This window comes from Hylobates moloch, unplaced genomic scaffold, assembly GCF_009828535.3.
Source record: "Hylobates moloch isolate HMO894 unplaced genomic scaffold, HMol_V3 SCAFFOLD_1, whole genome shotgun sequence".
Lineage (NCBI taxonomy): Eukaryota > Metazoa > Chordata > Mammalia > Primates > Hylobatidae > Hylobates > Hylobates moloch.
This window is the reverse complement of record NW_026652276.1, coordinates 69,470,601-69,486,061: the sequence shown is the minus strand read 5'-3', so window position 1 is coordinate 69,486,061 and position 15,461 is coordinate 69,470,601. Positions and strand designations below refer to the sequence as shown.

Sequence of the window (15,461 nt, the reverse complement as noted above, 5' to 3'; positions counted from 1 at the left end):
TGCTTTTTAAAAAGTCAATTCAGACCAAGCATGATGCAGGGTGCTAACATGTAATCTCAGTAGGTCACTGAATATTTATTGCTGGAAATTCATCAGATCAAGTCTGATAACTGATGACCTAGAAGAGCTTAGATGCAATTTTCTCAATAACTTGAATCAAACAGAACACAGACTCTTCCAAAGGGTAGACCAAGATGTCTCTAGAAGAAAACTGCAAGTGGATGGGGTCATTGTACCTGCAATGGAGACACTGGAGTGAAATAGACCTGGAGTCTACTCTAAGCAATTCCAGTTATTGGCTGTGTGAGCACAGGCAAGTCCCTAGGTGTCTCTGGTCTTAGCTGTCTCCATAAACAATGGGAGTCAGAATATACCAAGGAGATACATGTAAAGGAGCACGTGTGCACAGCATGTGTAAACCTCTAGAGCTGGCTTGCTTTCTTTGTTTCTCACAAATATCACCATACTTTTGTCTTTCCTTCTCCTGTTTAACCTAAGAATTATTAAAATGACATTCTTTCCCTTATTTTTCTACAGTGCAGCTAAGGTAAAATTCTCAAAAGAAATTTTACTTGAAAACCAAGGGAAACCAAAAAGGAAGTAAATAATCTGACACAAAGGCAATAAAGTTACACTTGTAATGCAGGGGTCCCTGAACAGGCATTGGCCAGTGACTATTTCCAGGGACATGGCCTGCCTGTCAGGCTTGCCCTCTGTCTCAAAGCATTTGGCTTCTAAGTACCAACATAGTTCTGAGGATGTGGTATATTGCCTAACTGAATACAGTGTCCCTTTCAAAGACAAATTCCTATTCCCTCAAAATAAAACCTTCCCTGCTTTCCCCTGCATGTGTTCCTTGGAGGTTTTATTTAAATAAAGGGACCGTCCCCTCCTCAAGGTATCCTCCATTCGTCATATTGCCCCTAAACCTAAAATCTTTGAGCCAGAGAAGGATCTGAGAATTCTGCCTTTCAACAGATGAAATACCCTCTTGGTCCTGGAACTGGTACTAGGATTACTAGCTAAAAGACAACCTTGTGTACATTTACCTCTTTAGAAGTTACAAATCAAAGAAAAAGTTCTGGTTGAAGCTTGATACTTCTTTGCTTTAGTAACACTTTCTTTTCAGGGTTCCAAGGAACCAGAAAGGGTGCTGTCCAACAAAATAAAGTAGCCTAGGGACCACTTGTTAGCATTTTGTTAAAATATAGCCATTGCTTTAGAAACAAATTAAAACATGCAATCTTCAAATAATGTTTCATTGCACCTACCAAAGAATAAACACTTATCACCAGTCCGGAAGCATGGGCATCTTCTTGACCTTGGTTCTGGCAGCCTCTCAAAGATCACTGCAAAGGAAAGTAGGTTTTTCATTGGAAAGAAAAGGTGAGCTCAGAAACAAATCCCATACCCATCTACCCTAGACCACACCTATCTGCGCCTCTTTCCTCTAAGACAAGAAGAAGAAATGGATTTCTACTACTGTTTTCAAGAAACCAGAGGTCTTTACAATTTGATAGTCAGGTGCAGTCCTAGACTGTAAACCAACCTGTGTGATGAAAAGAGGTGAGAGGCTTAAGAACCCGGGAACTCATAACTTAGAAATATGTGGCGTGTTTTAACTGTGCATTTTCAGGGTCCTGGTGTATGATGGTCTCACATGTTTGAACGTTTCTCTGGGTGATATACTATCAAAGAATTATTGTCTTCTTTGAGGTGTTAGGTGCAAGTACAGGGACTCTGTGAGCTCATAGTCTCTCTCCATCAGTAGGTCTGCCATAATGGAGCATGGACTATTTCAGAGTAAAATGAGTCCCTGTTTAAAGCAACTGTTGAATTGAACTAGAGTGATACTTCTTGGTCTGTGCTGGTTGTAAACAGTATGCTGCTAAAATACTATAATATTGCTTGACATCTGTGCTACGGTGATTTCAAGAGGGGAAAAAGGTCTGCTAGATGCCAGCGAGGTGATGAAAATGTTTAAATAAGTTAGTTCATGGAAATTTCAGCCATTCTAAATACATCTGTATCTTATCTATGCTGTTATTTTAAAGTTTAGTATTATTTTCTCTTTTTCCTTAATTCTATTATAAATCAAAAGCATCAACCCACTTGAAACTTATTGTTGATTTAAAAAGGTGTATATTTACGCATGTATATTTGTATTTAGGTACATACAATATTATATATTGGCCTTTATTTACCTCATTACTTTTTTATTAGGACTAGAGGGAAAACTTATCAATTTATTTTCACTGTAATGGCTTCTATTTGCAAACAGTAGGGTTTTTAGTACAAAGCGTAATAATCTCTACCTCAGTTTTCCATGACTGCCATAACAAATTACCACAAATGCAGTGGTTAAAAAACACCTTAATAACCTAACAGTGCTATTGTTTAGAAGTCTGAAATGGGTCTCACTGGGCTCACAATAAGGTGTCAGCAGGGCTGCATTCATCTGGAAGTTCTAGGGGAAATCTCTTTTGTTTGTTTTTCTCCTTTTCCATCTTCTGGAGGCTGCTCTCATTCCTTGGCCCTTGGCCTCTTTCATCTTCAAAGCCAGTTCTGACTTCTCTGCTTCCCTCTTCCATCTTTTAAGCCCCCTTATGATTACCTTTGGCCTAGCTAGAAACACCAGGGTGATCTCCTTGGTTTCATGCTTAACTTAATCATCCCCTTGGAGTCCCTTTTGCCGTGTAACCTGACATGTTTGAAGGTTCTAGGGATGAGGACATAAACTTTTTTTTTGTCGGGGGGAGTATTATTCTGCCTACCACGATCTCATAAGAAATAAATCTGCCATCTTTTATTACCTTCTGGAAGTGGCATAAATGGCATTGGTGGTTCTGTTACTCCCCTTGACTGGATACATTTTTCTCCACCATTTGGAATATCATTACCAGATTATTTCAGAGCAAGAAAATGAAGAGGTTTCCGTAAGACTAGAGGGCTTAATGTGTAGCTGTGTGGAAGTAATTTTTCTGGGATTACATTCAATACCTCCATCTGAAGAATGTTGTTAATAGGCCAGGTGCTGTGGCTCATGCCTATAATCCCAGCACTTTGGGAGGCCAAGGCAGGAGGGTCCCTTGAGGCCAGGAGTTTGAGACCAGCCTGGGCAACATATCGAGACCTCATCTCTACAGAAAAAAATTAACTGGGCATGGCGGTGCAAGCCTGTAGTCCTAGGTACTTGGGAGGCTGAGGTGGGAGAATCTCTTGAGCCTGGGAGTTCAAGGCTTTGAAGCTGCAGTGAGCTAGGATCACACCACTGCACTCCAGCCTGGGCAACAGAGCAAGACCCCATCTATTTAAAAAATAGAATGTAGATAATCATATGCACTTTCTCTAGAGCCTAGAGCTGATCTGACAGTCACAGAATCCTGAACTTGTACTAAGTAGAAGAAAGAGAAGTGTACTAACTGCCTCAGTGGGCTCTAGGAGCTTGAGTGCATAGAACCGCCAAGAAGTCGCATTTAAAAATTAAAACTTTATTTCTAAAAATACAAATTGCAGAAAAAGAATCTTAACTACACGAGAGAGATGAAATAGCTCATTTCCATCCCATATCAATACTTTCTTCCCACCCCCGGAGACAGGTCATTTTAATCTCCATTTATGTTTATCTTGTTTTACTTTTTCCTCTGCTCTGATGTTTGTTAGGCTCTGAATAGATATTTATTTCCTCTTCTCATGAAGCCTACAAACATCTAATCATTCCTATCTATTTGGTTTTTTCATTTTTAATAATTTATATTTAAATGTTGGCAAATTGAATGGTCTAATTTTGCCCTTTGAATGCCTATGCATTCAAGTTCTTAGGCAGAATTTATCTCTTATTTTTTTAAATTATATTTTGAGTTTTATAAAAAATGGATGTTTCTTATTATCCCCCAACCCATAATTTTCTTCAGTGAACTTTTTGTTTAATTTTCTTTTGCTTTAACATTTTATTTTTCAGACACCTCTCATTGAACCTCACGTTCCTCTTCGTCCTGCTAACACCATTACCAAGGTAATGGGATGTAGGTGGGTTGATGAGCCATTGAGCTAGCTTCTTAAGTACCTCTGGAGTTGGTCCATATGTCAGGGGATCACATCAGGAAGCCTCTGATACATTTTCTAGAGACAGGAGATATTCGGTGTTTCAGTTCTCAACGTAAACCAGTGACATATCACACAAGTGAACAAAGTAAATGTACTGATTGAGTTATGTTTTCCAAGCCAGAGTCAGATTGGAAAGTGGTTTCAGGATTTGTTTGGTTTGTTTTCCTTCTATAAACACTTCTTTCTCCTCCCCTCCTTCCACCTGATTACAATCCAGGTCCCTTCAGAGAAGATCCTCAGAGCTGGAAAAATTTTACGAAATGCCATTCTCTCTCGAGCACCTCACATGATAAGAGATAGAAAATACCACCTAAAGACATACAGGTATGTGTGCTAATTCTAAAGGCTGTGCCCCACTCACATTCATGTTTACTGAAAATGGAACAAAAATGCTTCTCCCTGTTTTCCATGTGGGCGCAGCCCATTCTGTAATGCCTTCAGGCTCTGGAAGATTAGGCTTGTCTCAGCTTAACTGCAGTTGTTTAATTATCCTTAATATTCCCAGCACCTCCTAAACTAAGTTGCTTGGGTATTGGTTTAGTTGTGATGAACAAAGAGAAGAAAATTTTTGTAATTTCTGTTTGCTAGTGACTTTTAGGAAGCCTACTAGATTTAGATCACATTCAACCAACAATGACTACACACTTATTTATACTCAAAGACCTGTACCAGGTCCCTTTTGGTATATTAGCTCATTTCATCCACATAACACTGCTAGACATGTATGACCATTTTTCAGATAACAAAACTGAGGCTTGGAGAAATTAGTTTTGCTTGTCCAAATCACAAGTCTAGTGAGTGGCAGGGCCAGGATTTAAACCAAGGTTGCTTGATTTCCAGATTCAGTGATCATTTCATTCAGTCAGTCATCATTTATTCACAAGTTTAGCACTTACTGGGTGCCAGGCACTATTGTGTTTCAAGCTCTAAGGATACAGCAGTGAACAAAATATGCAAAGTCCTTTACAGAGCTTATTTTCTAATGTAGGATTCCATCCTAGCATGCATATAGTAAGATACACAACTCTGTATCACATATATATTCATATAGAATATGGATTCCTAATTATGGTTATCACTGGAGTTAAGAAATGACAGAGATAAAGACAGAGGTTTCATGGTTAGCCAAACCTTCTGGGATGACTGAACCATGGTGGGCCAGTTAAGAACTCGAGTCTAATCCCTAACTTTTGATTTTATCAATTCAGCAAGTGTTGAGGAACTAGAATTGCCAATATGTGGCACACAAGCCTTCACTCTGTCTTCCCAAACTCAGGGTTCAGACATGACAGCCCTCTTTCAGCAATCAGTGAGACTCTCTTTCCCATTTAGCCTAGACATGACCTCAGAACCCATCAGCATTGGCATGAGTCAAAACCTATTTGATTCACAGGAACCAAATTCATAAGACACACTGAAAAGCTAGAATACAAATTTCAAAGTTACCATGAAAGATGTATGTCTTCTGCCAACTATGATAGAATCTATAAAGGTTCTGGTTCAGGAATTTGAGCATAAATAAGTGCTTAGTAAATGTTAGTTGAATGTGATCTAGATCTGGTATCTACAAGGTTCACCTTAAAGCAAACCTACCAAGTATATGTGCCTCAAGATCCAGTTTCCCTCTCAAGGACAGAGATAGAAAAAATATATTGCAAATTCTTCCTCTTCTGATTATTTTTTCTATACTCCATGCAAACTAATACTCTTCTGCTTGCATTTGGCATGAATATGTTACAAGATCAAAATTGACAGTGTGTTACATTTAGATTGGCCTCTTGTTGACAGAATTTTGGAAATGAGTTGGGACTTGAGAAAGTGCCTTAGTCTTATCAGTAGCATATTCCGCTTAAGACACATTCCGTCTCTTAGGACAGATTGATTACTTAGCCCTTTTTATGCTGATATTAACTAACTACTATTTTGGATGTTTACATTTGTAAGTCCTGTTCTCCAACACCGCAGGGGATTCTTTTTCTAGTCTGTGGACCTGTATTAGTTTGTTTTCACACTGCTATAAAGAACTATCTGAGACTGGGTAATTTATGAAGAAAAATGGTTTAATTGACTCACAGTTCCACAGGCTTAACAGGAAGCATGACTAAGAGGCCTCAGGAAACTTACAATCATGGTAGAAGGCAAAGGGGAAGCAGGCACATCTTACCATGGCAGAGCAGGAGAGAGAGAGAAGGGGGCAGTGCCACACACTTTTAAATGATCAGATCTCATAAGAACTCACTCACTATCACGAGAAAAGCAAAAGGGGAAAATTTGCCCCCATGATCCAGTCACCTCCCACCAGGCCCTTCCCCTGAAACATGGAAATTACAATTTGAGATGAGATTTGTGGGGGACACAAAGCCAAACCATATCAGGCCCCCTACACACTGCTATAATTTTAAGAAAAGTAAAGGTTAAAATAAATAAATCAATGTGTCATATGTCTTCAGAGAGAGTTCAACCTTTTAAATTCATTCAGGGGATCTCAAAGATCTCATATGGTTAAAGGAACTTTTTCTTTTCAAAATTGTATTACTTTTTTCCCTAATTTAAGATGTGATTGTGCTTTGCCAAGTATTGACTTGCATTAGGGAAAATTTATTAAAATATGTCATGTTTGATGATAGATAATGGAAACTAGAAGTCAGAAACCATAATCTCTTTCGTGCTCCATCGTACTAAGATTTTAAACCCCTGAAATATAGGTGTTATGTCTGTTCCACGCCCTGTAACACAAATTAATGACCTATTGGGAATAACCACAGGACTCAACTGGAAGCCAGAAGCATGATTTCTTTTTTCTGCAGGACAGTCTGAGTTCCTTGTCCCAGATCTTATACTTTCCAGTTCCATCCTCTCTCTCCCTCCTGCTTCTCACTCCATTATATTATTGCCACAGTATTAGGGGGCTGAAGCCTCTCCAGGTGCAGCATAACCCCCCAAAATCACTATACTAGAGGTCTGCTATCGATTCTAAATCATCTAGGGATCATTAATGGAAAGGATACCTGTGATTCCATCAGCTACAAGTAGCACAACTGTGTGTCTTTGTTCAGTATTCTGACTGCAAGATTCTTAAACCCTTTGTAAGGACTCATCAGATGCTCTGGGATCATCTCGAGTCTGTGTAGTCTTTTTAGTAAAGGTAATCATTGAATTAAAAGCCAAATGAAATTGATTTTATATATTTTTACATGATTTTTACCATTAATCAATTCTCAAATTAGGAAAGAAATATTTTGGAAGGTCTTATGTTTGGTTCAAAATGATTTATAAGTAGGTGACTGTGCCCATTGAAGCTCTAATGTGCGGGTATAGACTGTAATAAGGGCAGTCCTGGAAATATAATGGCCTTCTCAGTACACCCTCCCTGTGAAATATTCTGAAGTCAGGGTCAAACCCAAATCAAGGAATCCTACGATTCCTCTGATAGATGTCAGAGGTCTAAGATTAAAATTATTAGAACTGGAAAAGGCTTTGAGGCCATCATTTGCTCCTCCTATTTATTTTTCTTTTTATTTTTTTTACAGGCAAGGAAAGTGAGAACCAGAGAGTTGAAACCATGTGGCCAAAGTCACATAGCTAAGCAGCAGACCTAGTTCTGTATCTCATGTCTCCCGCCACTTCAAGATTGTTCCCAAAGTGGCACAGAACCATGAGTCTCCTCCAATTTCAGCTAGAGAGGAGCTCCCTAGCCCATGCCCCAGAGGTGGCGCTGTCCTTAGCATGAGAGGGGAGGCCACCAGTGATTCAGTCCCAGCTGCAGGCAGCCAGCTGCTCTGTGACTCCCTGCCTTGTTCCATCATCCCTTGGGATTGAGCCATCACTAGGACTTCAAGATTCCATTTCCTCTCTTGAACCATCATGTTGTGAATACCTGCCCCCTTCCCTCACCCCATGGGCAGTTTCAGTATTCCCGAATATGTGAGTGTGTATAATTATGCATTTCCTAACTAATGTATGCAGTTTGCTTATCCAGACCAACTCACCACAGAAGGGCATCTTGTGGACTAATGTCTGAATATACAGGAAGCCAGAAAGCATTTGGAGCTCTTCAGATGACAGGCTCTGGAGAAGTGCTAATGCTCATTACACAGAACTTTTTCAAAGAGATTTGCATCGCTAATTGCTTGTTTCTCCCAACACCCCTCCAAGGAAGATCAGTAGTATTACTTGAAAATATAAAGTGCTATATAATTTTGCACTTATACGGCACCTTTCATAGCACCTCTGAGTGGCTCATAAACATTAACTCATTCGGCACAAGACTCAGTCAGTCAGCATGTATTTTGCTTTGCCTCTATCTTGTACTGAGATTTTCTGGGACCGGCTCACTAGTACAGAGTTTCTGTTCCTCTGATTAGCTTGCCAGACAATCTCCCCTCTAGCGGCCCCCTGGTCTCCCCTGGTGCTGCAAGTTGTAATGCTTTCATTTAACCAGGCTTGCTTTAAAGTTCTCTCATGAGCTGAGTGGCTTTTTTGGCTTGTATTAGCATTTGAGAACCTGAAGCTACCGCGTGTGGTGCTTTGTTTGCCATGAGACCTCTTCTGGTAGGAGACCATTAAGCCCTTTGGTGGGTTCTCCTCTCAAAAGCCATCTCCCATCCTCTATCTGAAAAGAGGTGACTTCCCCACCCTTTATGTCTCACCTCTCCTCAGACAATGCTGTGTGGGAACTGAGCTGGTGGACTGGATGATGCAGCAGACACCATGCGTTCACTCCCGGACTCAAGCTGTTGGCATGTGGCAAGTCCTGTTAGAAGACGGTGTTCTCAACCATGGTAAGATGAGCCCCAGTCCCTGGAAAACTCTCAAGAAATGCTAAGTGCATTTCCCTGGGTAAGTAGTTGCTGAACTCCCGAACGGGCAAGAAAGAATTACGATCCCTTTAGGGACCTGCAGAGCTAGCATCTTCATTTAGCAATACAAATGCAGCAAGTAGATGCTATTGATTGCTGTGTTCCACCATTGTACCTTCCTAACTTGGGAGAATGTATGAAAGGAAAATGAAATTGCAGCCTGAGTGCATCAGTTCCAATTATGTTTATTAGTTTGCATTCACGGTTCATTGATAGTGTGATTATACTCTGAGCAGTGCATAGCAATCCTGATGCAGGGGCAGAATGAAGAGCAGTGAAGTGTGTGGCTGGGCTGATGACATGAAAGTGAGTAATGAATTCGGAAGCTGCCTTTTAACTGTGCCGCTGTCTGGGAGAGCCAATTTGTATACCCACGGGATGACCATATTTAAAATCAAGAATGTGCTCTGCAATTGTGGCTCTTGATAACTGCAGGGGCTATAATTGAACAGAGTAACTCTTCAGGACTGGCATGTAACTCTGGCCAAACTCTCATGCCATTTGTTTAAGACACTTCCAAACAGACAAAATATTAAAAACATTCATTTCATTTACCAACACCTGGGAATCTAGTAATGGTTTTGCCAGTGTTTCTCATAATTTAATGTGCATACATGTCACCTGGGACTCTTGTTAAAGTGCAGATTCTGATGTAGCTTGTCTGGAATGGACTCAGAGTCTGTATTTCCAACAAGTTCCCAGATGCTGCTGCTGCTACTCCTCCAGGAATCACCCTTTGAGCAGCAAGGGATCTAATGCTTGTCTTTACCTTTTGAGAGTATTGATGCCCCATCCTGAAAAGGGGCTCAAGGCTCTAAGACATATACATGAGGGATTCTGAGCCACGTTCATTGTCTTTGTCCTACCAGATTTAAATCCTGTTTAAAGGAACAAGAGGAAAAATCTTCAAAACATCAGATTTGGAAGAAAATTACCACAAAATCCTTCTACCAGTATATGATCTAGAAACCTAGTCTGGTCAGCTTTGTTCAAACAACTAATTTTATACTAACATTTTTTTCTAGAGTGCAGACAGTACAGTTGATAAACAGTACATATAGAAAGAATAACATAAATTCTGATCCTGACAAAGCAGATTGTTTTTAAAGCCTGTACTTTCAAAAGCTGTGAAAGAACATGACCTGGTAGTTGGTTCTTTTCCTGTTTGGGACACAGGTCCCACATCCTAGAAAATATCGGGAAGGCGATTTCTGCAGGTCAAAGTGTTCATCTCAGAAACGCTGGCAGGTCCTCAAAGGGAGTCCCACAGAGGCCGAGGAGATGGGTGGGTCTGAGAGGGCTGTGGTGTGCATGACTGCAGCCCCGAGGTCATGTCTTCCAGCTGCACAGTCTGGGCAGGGCAGAGTGAGAAGGGTGAGGAGGCTCCCGGCTTTGCTGCCACTTGGCCCTCCTGCCTGACACCCTACATTTGTTTCTAATAAACGGAGCTGTGAGGCCGAGGTGCTGCAGCTGACACATGCTTCCATGTTCCCCATAGTGGACCAGGAGCACCATTTCCAAGACAAATATTTATTCTATCGATTTCTGGATGATGAGCACGAGGATGCCCCTTTGCCTACTGAGGAGGAGAAGAAGGAGTGCGATGAGGAGCTCCAGGACACCCTGCTGCTGCTGTCACAGATGGGCCCCGACGCCCACATGAGGATGATCCTCCGCAAACCGTGAGTGAGAGCTCGTGGCTCACCCCTCCAGGTCCCGAGGCCGCCTAGTGCATAGACTTACCACGAGGAGAGACACAAGGCTGCTCTCAAAAGCCCTGGCCATCCCCCATGGAACAAAAGGGAGCAGCTGAAGGGTGCCACAGCACTGCTCGTCTCTGTTATTTTAATTTTTGTGTTTGATCCACACAGCTCCATTTTCCATTTGCGTGAGTTAAAGCTGTAGAGGTTGTCAGTAGTTGGCTCTGGCTGTCAAAACTGAGTCCCCATATTAAATGACCTTTGGTCAATGACAAACAGAAACTGCTCTGTTTTTATGCCAGCCTGTGGCAGCACCTTTCTCCCTAATGCAACAGGACAGAGGTCATCAGGGCCATAACCTTCACGCCCAGGCCTGCGTTCATTTGTTCCTTCACTCATTCAGCACATGCTGTTACCCTTCTCTGAGGCTTCTGTTCTTCAGCTTAAAGCTCATTCTTCTGAGCACACCACAACTGCATTACCCCTATCAAGGCCCCCATTGAGCCACTGAGGCAGTCTCTCCCTTCTGTCTCAGCTGAACCCACCTTACCTTCAGGAGCAGGTCACCACCTACAATTGAGGACTCTGAAATGTTGAATCAGATCCACTCAGGAAGAATGTATTATTAAACCCCCGTTCGATGCAGGGCACTCCACTAATTGCTATGGGGCATATAAAGAAGCATACGTGTGGTCCTGATCCTCAGGGAAACCTTTTCAGTAAGTGGTGACTTGGCCCTTGCATCTGAAACCACCACACAGGCTTGTGTTTTTCGGCTGGAAATGAAGACGCCCTCTGCCCCGCAGCCAGCGTCGGCCAGCTGTGGATGTCAGCTCTGAGTCATGTTTGGCCGACCTTGGTGTATTAGTCTTGTATTAGACAAGGGCATTACATGTTACATGTCCTGGGTGTCTGCTGGGTGCTTTCCAAGAGTGAGGTGTCCCTCAGGCCAGCCTCCCCAGGGGCTGCCCCTCAGACCAACCCACAGTAGCCTCTCTGAAGGCACTTTAATTTCCTTTCCCCAGGATTCTTTCACTTGCCCTTACTCAGGGTTGTCCCCTTTGTCAAAACTTTCTCGTGGGTCTGACTCTCCCACACCATGTGTTTCAAGGGCCTCCCCTCATCCCAGCAGATACTATCATCCTTAACTCTAGAACCACGTTCTTCCGCTCTGTACGCCTCAAAACCCTTTCTTCACACAAAAAGATGAACAGGAAAATCCAAAACATCAAACAAAGCAAGAGCTTCACTGACATAAGCAGGAGTGGGGTCCAAGAAACCTGCCCAGCCAATGTATGCTTTCTCTGCCCTGAAGGATCGTAGGAGAGCGTGGCTGAGGAGGCACAAGAGAATCCCTGGGGCCTGGGGAACTCAGATGAACACCACCATTTTAAGCCCTGTTTTCTTTCTTGTCCCCTCTTGTCCCACTGTCCCTCCTGCATATTTCCCCATCATTTCCTGGGTCCATCCCCTTTTGGTTGTCCTCCTTGCTGCCACCTGCATCCAAGCCAACATATGCAGTGGTTCTGAATTGAGGTGGGACAGCCCCCTAAGGGCTGTTGTCAAAGCACAGGAGGGGGCCCACTGCTAGCACTCACTGGGCAGTGGCTAGGACCAAGGGCTGCCAAACACACCGCAGTACCTAGGAACCCAACACAATAAAGAGCTGTCCTGAGAACAATGCCCCCATGGAGAAATATTGCAGTCAACTATGAGTTTCTTAAAGGCAAAGACAGATCTCATTTTACTGCATTTGTTCATTTATTGGGCACCTACATTGTTCTAGATACTATGTTAGGTGCTAAGGCATTAAGGTAAGCATTGAACAAGAAGCCTTCTCCTCCTTGGAGTTTTCTGTCTAACGCAGAAGATAAACCTTAAGCAACTACTTATGCAAGCAATCATTTAATCACAGCTGCATTACATGCTACAGAGGAAGATGTAGTGTGTGTGGAGGAGGGTTTAACCTGGTGTAGAAGTTAGTAAGGCTGTATCCCTAGCTCTGTGCATTACACCACATAAGCCATCAGTAAACCTTTGCTGAGTGAGTGAATGAATGAATGAATGAATGAATGGAAGTGTGAATACACAGTCCCAGCTGATGTTCCCTCAGCTCTTAACTTGCTTCAAGGGAGGCAGAAATGCCATCTGATTCACAAATGTTTTTGAGCATCTACCAAAGAGATTAAAAGAAAAAAGTAATAAAATGGCTCCTGCCTTTGGGGAGTTTATAATTCAATGGGAGAGGAATTCCCAAATTAGATTGAGATCCAACAATCATCAATTGAGTGCCTGCTGTATGCTAGGAACATTCATGCTAATTGTTTGATTTACCCTTCACAAGAGACGTGAGAGCTTGTTTTCATGAGTCACCTTGGGAGAAATGGGAGTCGCTGCTTGTGCTTCCTTTTATTTTCCATACACCATTGAATTGCATTGATCCCTGGCAGCCCAGATTCTTCACAGAATATTACATTCCAAAGCTGACACTCTTCCATTCTATTGCTAGTTGTTAAAGTACAGGTTTTACAAATATTCCAAGATACATGATTTTAGGTGGCCTTGGGATTTTCCCATCTTCTTAAGTTTTTCGAAACTTTGCAAACATTGGAATTGGGCTGGCACTTCTGGAACTCTTCAGTTTTCTTTCTGCTGAAATAACAGCTCCCGAGAGATGGGAAAGTGAAAAATAAGGAATCTAATTTTGGGAGACAGATATTCCAACTCTACACATACATACACACACACACCCTTTTTTTTTTTTGGATCTGCTAATAATCTTTGGAGCTACTACTTTATTTAAGTGGAAAGAAAACAAGCTTAGTTGATCAAGAATTGCCAGTATCACTACTGTCCTTGAAGGGACCAACTAAGCACTTCACTCCTGGAAACTGAGGGCATGTTCAGAGGTCCTGGAAATGTTGACTTTCTACTGCCGAAAGTGCTAAGTCACTAAGAAATGTGGAGGCATGAGATGCATTGGCTTCATACTGACCAGGGTAGGACCCCCGACTTTTAAACTCAGCACAGCTGCACTTTATAATAGTCACCACTGCCGGAGAGGTTACAGAACTCTGATAATTACTGGGAAAGAAATAACACAATATTCTTTGATGAGAAGATTACTTTGAGAATTTGATTGTATAATGAAGATGTTGCTTTGAAAGGTACTTCCTATTGTTCTGAATCTGAGACTTGCTAGCAAAAAAAAAAAGTGTCACTTGTTTTGACAGGCTACTTAGAAAAATTCTCTGTTTATTACATTAACTGCAGCATTTTAACTGTCAAACTATGAAAGAATGTTCTGTAGTTTAAAAAACAGAATAGAGCTTCAGGGGAAATTTTTTGGCACACTCTTGTTGCTATTGGTATTGAAAAAAAACACATACATTCTGCATGTGAAATTAGCTTTTTATGTGGTGGCAGACAGAGTGACTCACAATGCCCGTCCTGGTTTCACAGGTGCAGACCTGGATGGCATTTGGGGGCAAGTGCTACAGAACGATGACAGTTTGACGGTGCTGTTGTTGTAGCTCTGAGACAGGGCCATCAAACACAGAATGAGCTCTCCGAGCTCATTGTTTTGATTTTGCTTTGTTTATAAATCTAAAAACAAGAGGCTGCCCTATAGCAAGTAGATATAATGGGTACTCTTACCAGTAGAAATGTACATTCTGGCTTCCTTTGAGCAGGTACTTTGGTTAGAGAAATATGAATAAAAGGATCTGGAGTGACTAGGTAAACAGAGTATTGTAAACTTGAGGCCAACTGTGGATAAAAAAGAGGCTTCAAGGAGGCAGGACGCTCTGCTGTACAAGCCTTCCAACCACTCCTTCCAAGTAAAGTGAGACATAGGCTCCAATGTTCAGGATGGTCTATCAGAGACCAGCCTAAAGGTGGGAGGACAATTAAGTCGATACTATTTCACAAATCAAAATTTAGGTCTGCAGTTCTGAAAATGCCTAACAGCCTAGAAGCCTAAGTAAGTTGAGAAAGAGATAAGTCATTTGGGCCCGAGCAGAGGGAAAGATATGTATATATAAGAGAATTGTTGGAAGTTGGGGAATCTTCCAACTGGGTCAGAAACACAGAAACTTGAGTTCATTTATTTTATGTGATAAATTAATATTTCAGGTGACCTTGAGATTTTTCCCATCTCCCCAGGTTTTTTGAAACTTTGTAAACATTGGAATTGGGCTGGCGGTTTCTTCTTTTGACTCTTTCTGCTGGAATAAGAGCTCTGAGAGATGGGAAAGTGAAAGGAATCTAATTTTAGGAGACAGACTGTCCAACTCTACATGCACGTACACACATACCCCATTTTTTTTTGACCTGCTAATAATCTTTGGAGCTACTACTTAATTTTACTTTAACGGAAAGAAAACAAGCTTAGTTGGTCAAGAATTGCCAGTATCATTGTTGTCTTGAAGAGACCATCTGAGCACCTTGCTCCTGAAAACTGAGAGCATGTTCAAAGGTCCTGGAAATTTTTTTTTTGTTTGTTTTCTTACTGCCCATACTCTGCTAAGGCGTTAAGAAATATGGAAACGTGAGATACATTGGCTTCATATCAAACATATGCTATAGGGCGTAAAGTTGAAAGGCAACAATTTAAGGTAGATTAAATGACATAAAGGCAAAATACTGTGGGCGGGGGTGGGGAGGGTATTGTTTATCCCTTAATTGGCTGCCCAAATGCAAGGCTGTCCTGCAGAGGCTGGTTGGAGACTACCCCACTGCTGTTCGATTCCACGCACTTGCTCTAGAGGGCGCTTGAGAGCCTGTGTATTGTGTC

The 15,461-nt window shown here is 41.8% G+C and overlaps 1 protein-coding gene across 5 annotated transcripts in view; it reads left to right on the top strand.

Annotated features, from left to right (window-relative positions):
- RAPGEF4 (Rap guanine nucleotide exchange factor 4) overlaps nt 1–15,461 on the top strand; it is a 333,867-nt gene that overhangs the window by 237,411 nt on the left and 80,995 nt on the right. For 4 of the 5 annotated variants that reach the window (XM_032755350.2, XM_058441092.1, XM_032755353.2 and 1 more), the window contains 4 exons: nt 3,962–4,015; nt 4,325–4,431; nt 8,767–8,888; nt 10,465–10,648. In XM_032755350.2, the coding sequence (XP_032611241.1) occupies nt 3,962–4,015; nt 4,325–4,431; nt 8,767–8,888; nt 10,465–10,648 (467 nt within the window). The remainder of the gene's footprint in view (nt 1–3,961; nt 4,016–4,324; nt 4,432–8,766; nt 8,889–10,464; nt 10,649–15,461) is intronic. The other variant, XM_032755351.2, reaches the window with a different exon arrangement.